At 47.0% G+C, this 13,417-nt stretch overlaps 1 protein-coding gene across 1 annotated transcript in view; it reads right to left on the minus strand.

Annotated features, from left to right (window-relative positions):
• sacm1lb (SAC1 like phosphatidylinositide phosphatase b) overlaps positions 1–13,417 on the minus strand; it is an 86,805-nt gene that overhangs the window by 43,203 nt on the left and 30,185 nt on the right. Inside the window, exons 6-10 of the mRNA XM_085989295.1 lie at positions 12,734–12,835; positions 10,197–10,282; positions 8,200–8,286; positions 3,838–3,906; positions 3,645–3,727 (exon numbers count right to left, since the gene is read on the minus strand). Coding sequence (XP_085845421.1) covers positions 3,645–3,727; positions 3,838–3,906; positions 8,200–8,286; positions 10,197–10,282; positions 12,734–12,835 — 427 coding nt within the window. The remainder of the gene's footprint in view (positions 1–3,644; positions 3,728–3,837; positions 3,907–8,199; positions 8,287–10,196; positions 10,283–12,733; positions 12,836–13,417) is intronic.

The following is a 13,417-nucleotide window of genomic DNA, read 5'->3' on the forward strand; positions in this document are numbered from 1 at the left end:
ACGAGTTGTAAGTGTGTTTGTGGGCTGTTTACATTCTTTGGTATCCTTTGCCAAAATATTAATGGACTCCAAGTGGGATTTTTTTTAAAACACAATTGAGTGGAAAATGCCTTACTGCAAGTTTCAATGGGGTTAGAATGTGGAACTCGCCATCACATGGAGTAGTTGAGGCGGATAGCACAGATGCATTGAAGAGGAAGTTGGCAATGTTCCCTTTAAGCTGCGCGGCTGTTTGGAGCTCCCGCACAGGCCACCTGCCGCCTTTACAATAGGAAAACCGTGCGTGGGAATCTGAATGGGCCGCGCAGTCCGCTAAAGGGGCCGCGCACCCAAACAAAACTAAAGGGAACATTGGACGGTAGATGAGCACATGAGGGAGAAAGGAATCGAGGGATATGTTGATGAGGTGAGATGAAGAGGGGTGGGAGGAGGCTCGAGTGGAGCACAAACACCGGCATGGACTGGTTGGGCCAAATGGCTGGTTTCTGTGCTGTAAATACTTTGTAATATTGCAGAGGGGCCTCCACTTGCGAGAAATTGATCATTGTTGGGTGCAAAAATGTTCAGTATATTTAATTTTGTTTCTTTTTTTGCTTCACCCATCATCCCTTGTGCTCGCTGACCTACATTGGCTCCCGGTTAAGCAACGCCTCGATATTAAAATTCATATCCTTGTTTTCAAATCCTTCCACAGCCTCGCCCCTCCCTAGCTCTGTAATCTCCTCCCGCCTCTCAACCCCCGCGAGATATCTGCGCTCCTCTAATTCCGGCCTCTTGAGCATCCCTGATTTTAATCGCTCCACCATTGGCGGCCGTGCCTTCAGCTGCCTGGGCCCTAAGCTCCGGAATTCCCTCCCTAAACCTCTCCGCCTCTCTTTCCTCCTTTAAGACGCTCCTTAAAACCTAAATGACATGAATCAACTGAGCGGCCTGCGGATGGCGCTGTCCAGGGAGAGTATAAATACTCGGGCACGGGCCCAGCTTGCGCAGGACATTCTTAACAGGAACTAGTGAAGGACACAACTAGACATCCATGTTGCAAAACAGTTGATTAAAGCTTTGTTTAACGCTTAGACCAAGTGCCTAGTAGTTTTCTTATGTCACCTACCTCTTTGACCAAGCTTTTGGTCACCTGTCCTAATATCTCCTGATGTGGTTCGGTGTCAAATTGTGTGATAATCGCTCCTGTGAAGCGCCTTGGGACATTTCACTACGTTAAAGGCACTATATAAATACATGATGTTGTTGTTCATGAATCCTGTGCTCATCACAATGAGTCACGTTAGTGCGATGGTCAGAACTATTTCCATTTCTGGCACTGTGCCAGCTATCAAGCAATGGTTTGATGCAGAGATAAGCTGCCTCTGCTGTCCTGTAACCACTGACGGGAGCTTCCACGCCCATTCTGAGGAAAGCCAAGAGCAGCCCGACCACAGGAACCATGCTGGAGTAATGGTGGTCATGTCAGGCGGGCACAAACCCAAACCAGCTTCCTGCCGAGATTCCGCCAAACTGGAAAATCCCAGCTGAAGAGTCTCGGCCCCAAACTCAAGACCAACCCCGGCTGCAGCAGTGTGACATTGTTCATTTCCCGCAACAGACGTTCTGTGGCTTCCGAGGGAGATTGCCAATTAATGCCCGGTGCTGCGAGGTCAAACCACCAGCAATTGGATTGAAATAATGTACAACGCTTGCGGTCAGCAGATTCCACCCATCAGTCCGGGCTGGTTTGTACCCAGGTCCTAGAGCAAATGGCCATTGTCCAAATCACTACAGCACCCTGAACCTCAAATCAAGATTAAGCACTCACTGGCAGGTATAGCACAGCCAAATGCAGTTTCTGTTAGTCTGCTCAAACAACTAGCCTGAACTCCAAACGCAAAACAGTACCTTCTGCTGCACCACTGTGGCACTTCTGTTTCCATATCAACCATCCTTATGACCCGAGTGAATTTGGAAAGAGCGAGAGAGAGGTCAGAGAGCTAGAGAGCGCGGGCGGGAGAGAGGGGAAGAGCGCGGGCGGGAGAGAGGGGAAGAGCGCGGGCGGGAGAGAGGGGAAGAGCGCGGGCGGGAGAGAGGGGAAGAGCGCGGGCGGGAGAGAGGGGAAGAGCGCGGGCGGGAGAGAGGGGAAGAGCGCGGGAGGAGAGGGGAAGAGAGCGGGAGGAGAGCGGGAGGAGAAGGGAAGAGAGCGGGAGAGAGGGGAAGAGAGCGGGAGAGAGGGGAAGAGAGGGGAAGAGAGGGGAAGAGAGCGGGAGAGAGGGGAAGAGAGCGGGAGAGAGGGGAAGAGAGGGGAAGAGAGGGGAAGAGAGGGGAAGAGAGCGGGAGAGAGCGGGAGAGAGGGGAAGAGAGCGGGAGAGAGGGGAAGAGAGCGGGAGAGAGGGGAAGAGAGCGGGAGAGAGGGGAAGAGAGCGGGAGAGAGGGGAAGAGAGCGGGAGAGAGCGGGAGAGAGCGGGAGAGAGCGGGAGAGAGCGGGAGAGAGCGGGAGAGAGCGGGAGAGAGGGGAAGAGAGCGGGAGAGAGGGGAAGAGCGCGGGAGAGAGGGGAAGAGCGCGGGAGAGAGGGGAAGAGCGCGGGAGAGAGGGGAAGAGCGCGGGAGAGAGGGGAAGAGAGCGGGAGAGAGGGGAAGAGCGCGGGAGAGGGGAAGAGAGCGGGAGAGAGGGGAAGAGAGCGGGAGAGAGGGGAAGAGAGCGGGAGAGAGGGGAAGAGAGCGGGAGAGAGGGGAAGAGAGCGGGAAGAGAGCGGGAGAGAGGGGTAGAGAGGGGTAGAGAGGGGAAGAGAGCGGGAGAGAGGGGAAGAGAGCGGGAGAGAGCGGGAGAGAGCGGGAGAGAGCGGGAGAGAGCGGGAGAGAGCGGGAGAGAGCGGGAGAGAGCGGGAGAGAGGGGAAGAGAGGGGAAGAGAGGGGAAGAGAGGGGAAGAGAGGGGAAGAGAGGGGAAGAGAGCGGGAGAGGGGAAGAGAGCGAGAGGGGAAGAGAGCGAGAGGGGAAGAGAGCGAGAGGGGAAGAGAGCGAGAGGGGAAGAGAGCGAGAGGGGAAGAGAGCGAGAGGGGAAGAGAGCGAGAGGGGAAGAGAGCGAGAGGGGAAGAGAGCGAGAGGGGAAGAGAGCGAGAGGGGAAGAGAGCGAGAGAGAGGGGAAGAGAGCGAGAGAGAGGGGAAGAGAGCGAGAGAGAGAGGAAGAGAGCGAGAGAGAGAGGAAGAGAGCGAGAGAGAGAGGAAGAGAGCGAGAGAGAGAGGAAGAGAGCGAGAGAGAGAGGAAGAGAGCGAGAGAGAGAGGAAGAGAGCGAGAGAGAGAGGAAGAGAGCGAGAGAGAGGGGAGAGAAGAGAGAGCGAGAGAGAAAGGACAGAGAGAGAAAGGACAGAGAGAGGGAGAGTGAGAGGGAGGAAGGGGGAGAGAGTGTGGCCGCACGGCGCCAAAAAAAATTACAGGGAATGTTGGTGATAAGACTATATAATTGCAATTCTCTCTGTTCTTGGTAACAGCCAGTGTTTTGGCTGTTGCGCGCATGTTTTCATCGCCTTCCTTCCTGTGCAATAATTGGGACCCCAGAAGGAAACTGTAAATCGCCCCAGCCACTTTGAACAATTGTTTTCTTTTATATAAATCAAGAGAGATGCATTAAGCTCTGCAGATGATGCTGCGGAAACGTACCGAACCATCCCATCATTCCCCAGGCTTGCACTCATCTTGGAAAAAACCTGTTCAAGGGATTTTTCTGGACCCTTCTGATCAATCTGTAAAGTAGAAATATTAAAAAACATAAAACAATGTTTTCCATTGTCAATAAAGCTAAGAGTTAACATTTTAGCATTTAGACATATTTGGCTAAAAAAATAAAACCTACCAAGTTAACGATCACTTGCTTCCCATAGCTGATGAGCTGAGAATCAAAATGCCTTTGAAAGCCATCCATCTGGAATCAAAAATAAAGAGATGTTTACAATCCTCTTTAAAAAGAAAATCCACTCAAAGGCATCAATAATCTAAGTAATGCACTAAAACTGTTCTCTATGGCTGCGGGGGGGGGGGGGGGGGGGGGGGCGGGGTTATTGATAGGACAAGCAACTTGACGCAGCGTATTGGTAGGAAGAACGAGGAGAGGCAATATAAACTAAAGGGTACAATTCTAAAGGGGGTGCCGGAACAGAGAGACCTGGGGGTATAAGTGCACAAATTGTTGAAGGTGGCAGGGCAGGTTGAGAAAGCAGTTACAAAAGCTTACGGGATCCTGGGCTTCATAAATAGGGGCATAGAGTACAAAAGCAAGGAAGTTATGATGAACCTGTATAAAACACTGGTTCGGCCACAACTGGAGTATTGTGTCCAATTCTGGGCACCGCACTTTAGGAAGAATGGTTCCAGGGATGAGGGACTTCAGTTACGTGGATAGATTGGAGAAGCTGGGGTTGTTCTCCTTAGGGCAGAGAAGGTTGAGAGGAGATTTGATAGAGGTGTTGAAACTCATGAGCGGTCTAGACAGAGTAGATAGAGAGAAACTGTTCCCATTGGTGGAAGGGTTGAGAACCAGAGGACACAGATTTAAGGTGATTGGCAGAAGAACCAAAGATGACATGAGGAAAGACTTTTTTATGCAGCGAGTGGTTAGGATCTGGAATGTGCTGCCTGAAAGGGTGGTGGAGGCAGATTCAATCGTGGCTTTCAAAAGGGAAAATAATTGCAGGGCTACGGGGAAAGGGTGGAGGAGTGGGACTAGCTGAAGTGCTCTTGCAGAGAGCCGGCACGGGCTCGACGGGCCGAATAGCCTCCCACTGTGCTGTAACCATTCTATGATTCTATTCTAACATTTGTTCAGAACAGGAAACTGAAAGATCTGTAAACCCCTTAATAGGGCTACAGACACCAGTGGGGGCTGGTGGGGTGGGTAGAACAACTGAGAGAAGTCATGAAACAAGAATAACGAGGGGCCTAGATAGAGTGGATAGGAAGGACCTACTCCCTTTAGCGGAGAAGTCAATAACCAGGGGGCAGAGATTTAAAGTAATTGGTAGAAGGATTAGAGAGGAGTTGAGGAGAACTTGTTTCACCCAGAGGGTGGTGGGGGTCTGGAACTCACTGCCTGAAAGGGTGGGAGAGGCAGAAACCCTCATCACATTTAAAAAGTACTTGGATATTCACTTGAAGTGCCGGAACCTACAGGGCTACGGACCAAGAGCTGGAAAGTGGGATTAGGCTGGAGAGCTCTTTGTTGGCCGGCACGGACACAATGGGCCGAATGGCCTCCTTCTGTGCTGTAAATTTCTATGATGCTATGAACACTGACATGAGTCACAGGCAGGAGAACTTGGGTTAAATGGCCAGCAAAAAAGGGGTTTTAAAAGTTTGGAAAGATGCAAAAACCCAGTGGATGATATGTAAAGATCACCTCCGTGCCAGGACATTGGGAGAAAGAAGCGTGTGGAAATAACTGAGAGGCATTGGAAAGGCTCGCAACAGAGGTCAGAGGCCCACATAAAAACAAGAAATGGGGGAAAGAAAAAAAACTGCGATTACTGGGATATCTAAAATAAAAACATAAAACCCTGGAAGCAGAAAGCAAGGCTAGCAGAACCTGAATAGAGAAGAGATTAAAGTCATGACCGCTTCAAAGATAATGGGGGAAATAGCTACCACCTGAAATTGCTAAGGTTAATGCTTAGACCAGATGAAAAACCTGTTTTTGCATTTATAATTTAGCATAAATACTGACCTCTGTGAAAGTAAGGTAACAGACACCATCCAGCAATTTAATAATTATAGTTACTATGGGACGTTAAGACTTTTTGTGGCCCATGTATTCACGGTACTGGACCTGCACGAGACCCATTTCATGCCATACTCTCGCCTCCGAGTCAGAAGGTTGTGGGTTCAAGTCCCACTCCAGAGACTTGAGCACAAAAATCTAGGTTGACACTCCCAGTGCGGTACTGAGGGAGTGCTGCACTGTCGGAGGTGCCGTCTTTCGGACGAGACGTTAAACCGAGGCCCCGTCTGCCCTCTCAGGTGGACGTAAAAGATCCCACGGCCACTATTTTGAAGAAGGGCAGGGGAGTTCTCCCCGGTGTCCTGGGGCCAATATTTATCCCTCAATCAACATCACTAAAAACAGATGATCTGGTCATTATCGCATTGCTGTTTGTGGGAGCTTGCTGTGCGCAAATTGGCTGCCACGTTTCCTACATTACAAGTGACCACACTTCAAAAAGTGCTTCATTGGCTGTAAAGCGCTTTGGGACGTCCGGTGGATGTGAAAGGCGCTATAGAAATGCAAGTCTTTCTTTCTGTAATTAGTTCCAGACATGAACAGTTTTGATATTATCTGGGCTCATGAGATAGTAACTAATTAGAAAAATATCTCTTACAGGTTGAGAAAGCAGTTAATAAAGCTTACGGGATCCTGGGCTTCATAAATAGAGGTATAGAGTACAAAAGCGTGGAAGTTATGATGAACCTGTATAAAACACTGGTTCAGCCTCAACTGCAGTACTGTGTCCAATTCTGGGCACCGCACTTTAGGAAGGATGTGAAGGCCTTAGAGAGGGTGCAGAAAAGATTTACAAGAATGGTTCCAGGGATTGTTATGTTCATTAATAACTAGACATTCTTATTATTAACAGCTAGCTTCTAGCTGGTCATTTATTCAGTACACGTTCTCTAGGTACAGCATCTGTAGAGATTCAGCACGTGTGCTTCTGTGTGCAGGCAGCCATCTTGACTACTGCCTTGTGGGTAGCCTAGTGCATCGTGGATAGTGTAGTCTTAAACACACAACTAAATACACAGCTCTGTACAGCTCCATCTAGTGTACCACTCTAGAATGACATGTTATTGATCATTACAGGGATGAGGGACTTCAGTTACACTGATAAGCTGGGGTTGTTCTCCTTAGAGCACAGAAGATTGAGAGGAGATTTGATAGCGGTGTTCAAAATCATGAGGGTTCTAGACAGAGTAGATAGAGAGAAACTGTTCCCATTGACGGAAGGGTCGAGAACCAAAGGACACAGATTTAAGGTGATTGTCAGAAGAACCAAAGGCAACATGAGGAAAAAAATTTACACAGCGAGTGGTTAGGATCTGGACTGCGCTGCCTGAGAGGGTGGTGGAGGCAGATTCAATCGAGGCTTTCAAAAGGGACTTGGATAAGTAGCTGAAAGAAAATTTTTTGCAGGGCTCCGGGGAAAGGGCGGGGGAGTGGGACGAGCTGAAGTGCTCTCGCAGAGAGTCGGCACGGGCTCGACGGGCCGAATGGCCTCCTACTGTGCTGTAACCATTCTATGATTCATTCTGCAAATTTCCACACATTCCACACGGAGCACAAGCTGCTGCCCAAGTACTGCAATCTCACACAAACATTCCTGGAGGGAGTGAAAACGCCCGTTTCTGAGCAAAAACAAATCACTTGCTCCCTTTCCAACATTTAACGTCCAATTACAAACACCTTTGTTGCATTAAAGTCAGAATTGGAAAGGGCTCCGCCGGCATAACATCACCTATTTGAAAATGAAATGCCATCCATCAATGCACATGCTCCTCTTTAACTGACACTGAATTGTCTTAGAAATATGGTTTAGCAGCAGGCTTTTGCATCTCTTGAACAGCTTCGTTTAGCTACACGATTTCAGTGTTTTTCCAGACAACTAATACATTTGAGAACATAATTGACAACTGCAACTCTACCAAGGAAAATTGTATGTTTATCATATCCAAAATGAGCACCGCTACAAAAGAAACTACAAATATAAATATATTATCACAGTTATCTCACTGAGGGGGGTATTGACAGGGTAGATGATGAGAGGTTGTTTCCCCGGCTGGAGAGTCTAGAACCAGGGGTCACAGTCTCAGGATAAGGGGTCGGCCATTTCAGACTGAGATGAGGAGGAATTTCTTCACTCAGAGGGTGGTGAATCTTTGGAATTCTCTGCCCCAGAGGGCTGTGGATGCTGAGTCGTTGAGTATATTCAAGGCTGAGATCGATAGATTTTTGGACTCTAGGGGAATCGAGGGATATGGAGATCGGGCGGGAAAGTGGAGTTGAAGTCGAAGATCAGCCATGATCTTATTGAATGGCGGTGCAGGCTCGAGGGGCCGAATGCTGCTCCTAATTCTCATGTTCTTGTGATGTAGAACCGTTCTCTTACTGCAGGTCAATGGGTTTATGTGCTCCTTAATGAAACGTGTCATGCTGTGTTTTAAATGTACTCACATGGTTCATGGATTTACTGATCTGTGGCTTGGGTTTGTATCTCAGGTTCGGCCTTTGTGACCAGAAGAAAGGAATCGATCCTCGTGTCTTCAAAACAGAAAAAAAGAGAGAAATTTATTTGACGTCGGGCAGCCTTCAAGACTCACCCCTCAGTATCGAAGCAGCTGAGATCTTAAAGGTAATTTTATTGGTACATATATTAAAAATGAGCGATTTATTAAAAAACTTAAATAAAAACAGCTCTAAACCATTAGTTCCATTCTTATTTCTTTCCCATCATCCGTTCTACCTTTTATTTATTAACTATATTCCCTATTTTTACATTTTTCTTACTAAACAATCTTGCTTTCCTTGGTCTCTATTGACTCGATCTCCATTCTCAGAACTATAGGAAACTCTCGATTTACCGGCGCCTAAATAACCGGAAATCTCTGTTAACCGGCAAAATTCAGGAGTAGGTTCAGGTAAGTTTTACTTCATATTAGTGGCCGTTCCTGGATCTGTGGCCGTGTAACCGGGGTTCCTGCACTTGTTGCTAAGCAACAGGGACGCTTGGTCTGTGGCTGGGGTTGCTGCACTTGTTGCTAAGCAACAGGGAAGCCTGGATTTGTTGCTGTGTACGGAGCTCTCGTACCTTTTACTATACCTCTCTGTAATCCGGACTTTTTGATAAACCGGCACCAAGTCGGTGCCGGATAAAAAAGTTTCCTGTAGAACAAAATATTTTTTTCCCCTTAAACAGCTTGCATTTACGTAGCACCTTTAATGTAGTAAAACGTCCCAAGCAATGTTCCCTTTAAGCTGCGCGGCCGCACAGTGCTCTAAAGGCCCTGATCAGCCAGCTTTTAAATGTAAAAACCGCGCATGCGCAGTATTTTGAATGGGCAGCACAGCCCCCCAAAAAATTACAGGGAACATTGGTCCCAAGGTGCTTCACAGAAACGATTATCAAACATAATTTGACACCGAGCCACATAAGGAGATACCAAGACAGGTGACCAAAAGCTTGGTCAAAGAGGTAGGTTTTAAGGAGCGTCTTAATTGTGGACCGTGAGTACTATACCACAATGCTTATGCTATGATCTGAGCTCTATCTCTCCGTGAATTCAGGACCACCACTTCCGACTGCTGCTGAAACTATCATCCATGCTTGTGTTACCTCCAGACTCAGCTATTCTAATGCACTCCTGGATAACCTCCCATCCTCCATAAGCTTCAGTTCGTCCAAAACTCCACTGCCTGTATCCTATCCTGCACCAAGTTCCGCTCACCCACCTACACTGGCTCCCAGTCCCAAATGCTTAAAATTTTAAATTCTCACCCTGGTCTCCCCCTCCCTCTCTCTGCAACCTTCTTCAGCCCTACACACCCCTCCCCACAACACTGCATTCCTCCGACTCTGGCTTCTGGTGCATCCCCCACTCCCTTCACCCCACTACCGGTGGCTGTGCCTGGAGCTGTCTAGGCCCTACGCTCTGGAAAATTTTTCTCTTCAGCTTCTTTGTCTCTCCAACTCCCTCTCCTCCCTTACAAGCTTTGTTTAAACCCATCTCCTTGACCAAGCTTTTAGTCACCCTTCCTGATACCTCCACGGACTTGGCGCCAATATCTGACTACACTTCTGTGAAGCGACTTGGGGTGTTTTTCTTCTTTCAAAAAGGCGCTAAATAAATACAAGTTGTTGTTGTCCTGCCTTGCTCCGCCTCACCATTTATGGTAAAGCCTTCAGCCAGTGTGGCTGCACTCTTCAACTCCCCTCTCTAAATCACTTTGCCTCCCCACCTCCCTCCTTTAACAGCCTTCTCGAAGCCCATCTTTTCAACGAGGCCTTTGATCACCCCATCTAAGCTCTCCATCCAGCGCTCAGCATCCATTTCCTCGTCTATTTCTATTTGGGAAGTGCAACGGGATGCTTTTTTGTGTTAAGGCGCTTCATATTAAGATGCAAGTTTTGTTGTTAAGTAACAAGACTCAATACACAGTGGAGAGTTACTCACTTGTACAAATGATGCTTTATAACCATTGTACTGAACGATTTGCTCGGTCTCCACAAAGTTTGCAGCATGTCCTTCAGAATCAATACCTGAAAAAAAGTTTTAACATGAAATTCTATTAAAAAAATTTAATTAAATATCCAATTTAAATTACTGGCTACGTTTCTCAACTAAAATGACAAATTACATAAGACTCAACTGCTACTAAATATCTGGGAGATAGAGTGGATAGGAAGGACCTATTTCCCTTAGCAGAGAGGTCAATAACCAGGGGGCAGAGATTTAAAGTAATTGGTAGAAGGATTAGAGGGGAGTTGAGGAGAACTTTTTTCCCCCCCAGAGGGTGGTGGGGGTCTGGAACTCACTGCCTGAAAGGGTGGTAGAGGAGAAACCCTCATCGCATTTAAAAAGTACTTGGATATGCACTTGAAGTGCCGGAACCTACAGGGCTACGGACCAAGAGCTGGAAAGTGGGATGAGGCTGGGAGAGCTCTTTTTCGGCCGGCGCAGACACGATGGGCCGAATGGCCTCCTTCCGTGCTGTAAATTCCTACGGTTCTTTTCAGCTTGCTAACCATTACTGCGAAAAGGAGACAAAAACATGAACAGAAAGCAGTGGAAAGGATGTAACGGCCCGAGTGCACTTTAAAACACACAGAGTTGACAGCCAGGAATTTAAAAGCAATGTAAAGGAGCCGACACAGCTGGGAGCGCAATCTATGCAGTTCTCTCCTGGTTCCGCAACCATGGTAGCAAGTGACAGCACAGCAGGCGGATTGTGTTTTCAGTCAAAATCTGAATCCCTGAAACAGTTTTGGATATAGTTGAATCTTATTATGAGCAAGTAGCATTAAGACAGCAAACTACACAAAGTTTATAATGAAGGGGTGCAGGTTTGATGAAAATTGAGGAAACACTGTTTGCTCGATGGACAATTTGCACTGGAACACATGATTGCAATATCAAAATATCAGTTTACTTTTCCTCCCTTCCGTACACACACTATTTCCCGGCCAGGAAACCTGTTCCCAGGCCTCTCTAACCATCTGCTGGTGTTTGTTTGACAAGAAACTGATAGGAAATCATAAGCACAAACCTACATGGTTCCAGGGGATGAGGGGATTACAGTTACGTGGATAGACTGGAGAAGCTGGGGTTGTTTTCCTTGGAGCAGAGAAGGCTAAGAGGAGATTTGATGGAGGCGTTCAAAATCATGGAGGGTTTAGATAGAGTAAATAAAGAGAAACTGTTTCCAATGGCTGAAGGGTCGAGAACCAGAGGGCACAGACTGAAGGTGATTCGCAAAAGAACGAGGCGCGAAATGAGGAAAAGCTTTTTTCTGCAGCAAGTGGTTAGGATTTGGAATGCGCTGCCTGATAGGGCGGTGGATACAGATTCAATAGTAGCCTTCAAAAGGGAATTGGAGAAATGCTTGAAGGAGAAAACATTTGCAGGGATAGGGGGACAGAGCGGGGCAGTGTGACTAACTGGATTGCTCTTCCAAAGAGCCGGCGCAGACTCGATGGGCCGAATGGCCTCCTTCTGTGCTGTCCTAGTCTGTGATACATCCTACCGTCATGTGGCACAGTGCAATGGTACACCAGCCTTTGTGTCACTTTGGCACCATATTTTCTTTGATAAAATCTTCATGAAACACAGATGAGGAATGCCATATGGTGCATCTCAGCTCATCCATTTGGGAAAAGAAAACTTAATATTGTACTTTCCAATTACAACAGACCGTATCTCAGTTAAAATGCACGAGTCATTATTGGTATTGCTATCGGAAAAATCTAGGCCTTGGTCTCATCCCATCATCCAGCTGGACGGATCGTGAATGAAACAAAAATTAGCAGCTCCACAACTCTACCCGGAAGATTATTTTAGGTATTGATCAGTGAAGAATGTTTTCTTAACATCGGTCCTAAATCGATCTTTTTTAAAAATTCGTTCACAGGATGTGGGCGTCGCTGGCAAGGCCGGCATTTATTGCCCATCCCTAGTTGCCCTCGAGAAGGTGGTGGTGAGCCGCCTTCTTGAACCGCTGCAGTCCGTGTGGTGAAGGTACTCCCACAGTGCTGTTAGGGAGGGAGTTCCAGGATTTTGACCCAGCGACGATGAAGGAACGACCGATATATTTCCAAGTCAGGATGGTGTGTGACTTGGAGGGGAACTTGGAGGTGGTGGTGTTCCCATGCGCCTGCTGCCCTTGTCCTTCTAGGCGGTAGAGGTGACGGGTTTATCTCATATTTTGTTCTACTGCACAGTCCTACCTTTAAGTAGTGCTTCAAGCTTACCTCATCTATACCATTTAATATTTTCTAAATTTATGTAAGATTCCCTCTCGGTCAATTCCTATTCGGGCTACTTTCTCCAGTCATTCTTTATAATGCAATGCAATGACATCAAGGTTCAACCTTATGGTTCTTCTCTGCACCTGTTCCATGGCCTGAGTGTTACTTGTGCGTCTTGGTGACCAAAAATAAACAAAACTCGAGGCCCCCTAGCTAACTGGCCACTAACAGGATCTGCCCACTTACCTCGAACATAGTATCGGACTCCAGCCCTGAAACAGCTCCTCCTGGAGAGCACTGCCCAGTCAAAATACTTTCCATTTATACTGCAACGCTTCACAGTCAGGACTGAGGCAAGAGATGGATGGTTAAGGATATTTAAATTAAATAGCATTGCAGAGCTTCTATCATTAGAAGGATGTACGATCGCAGGATAGAACATTGCATGTAGAATTTCAAAAATATCAACTCCATATTTAATACGATACAGATTTAAGACAAAGAATATCAAGCACGTCCTATTATGATCCTCAAGCATGAAGTATAGTATTCTATAATGATCACGCAACAAAAGAGTTGCAGAGCACAAATATAGGTGGTAAAAATAGAAATAAAATTAAGACCACATCTCACATAGAAATTCACCTAACCAAACCAAGAGGATCTTATCCAAGTAGGCTAGCAAACCCTACACCTTTTTATCAAAAAAGATAACTACTGCAATGGTTAGAATATATACCACGTATACTAACAGTTAACGGTGCAAGATTAATTGCCACAATGTAATTTTAAAAGAGCGTTTAAGGATTTACCCGTGTAGTAAGTCTGCTGCCAGCATCCGAGATACTCATTTTATAGTTGAAAACTACACAGAACTTAATTTTGTAATCACCCTCATTAGATAGACAGCTCCTAAAACGCAGCTTTCTC

Source organism: Somniosus microcephalus, chromosome 5, assembly GCF_052327205.1.
Source record: "Somniosus microcephalus isolate GS21.2 chromosome 5, FLI_Smic_1.0, whole genome shotgun sequence".
Taxonomy (NCBI): Eukaryota; Metazoa; Chordata; class Chondrichthyes; order Squaliformes; family Somniosidae; genus Somniosus; species Somniosus microcephalus.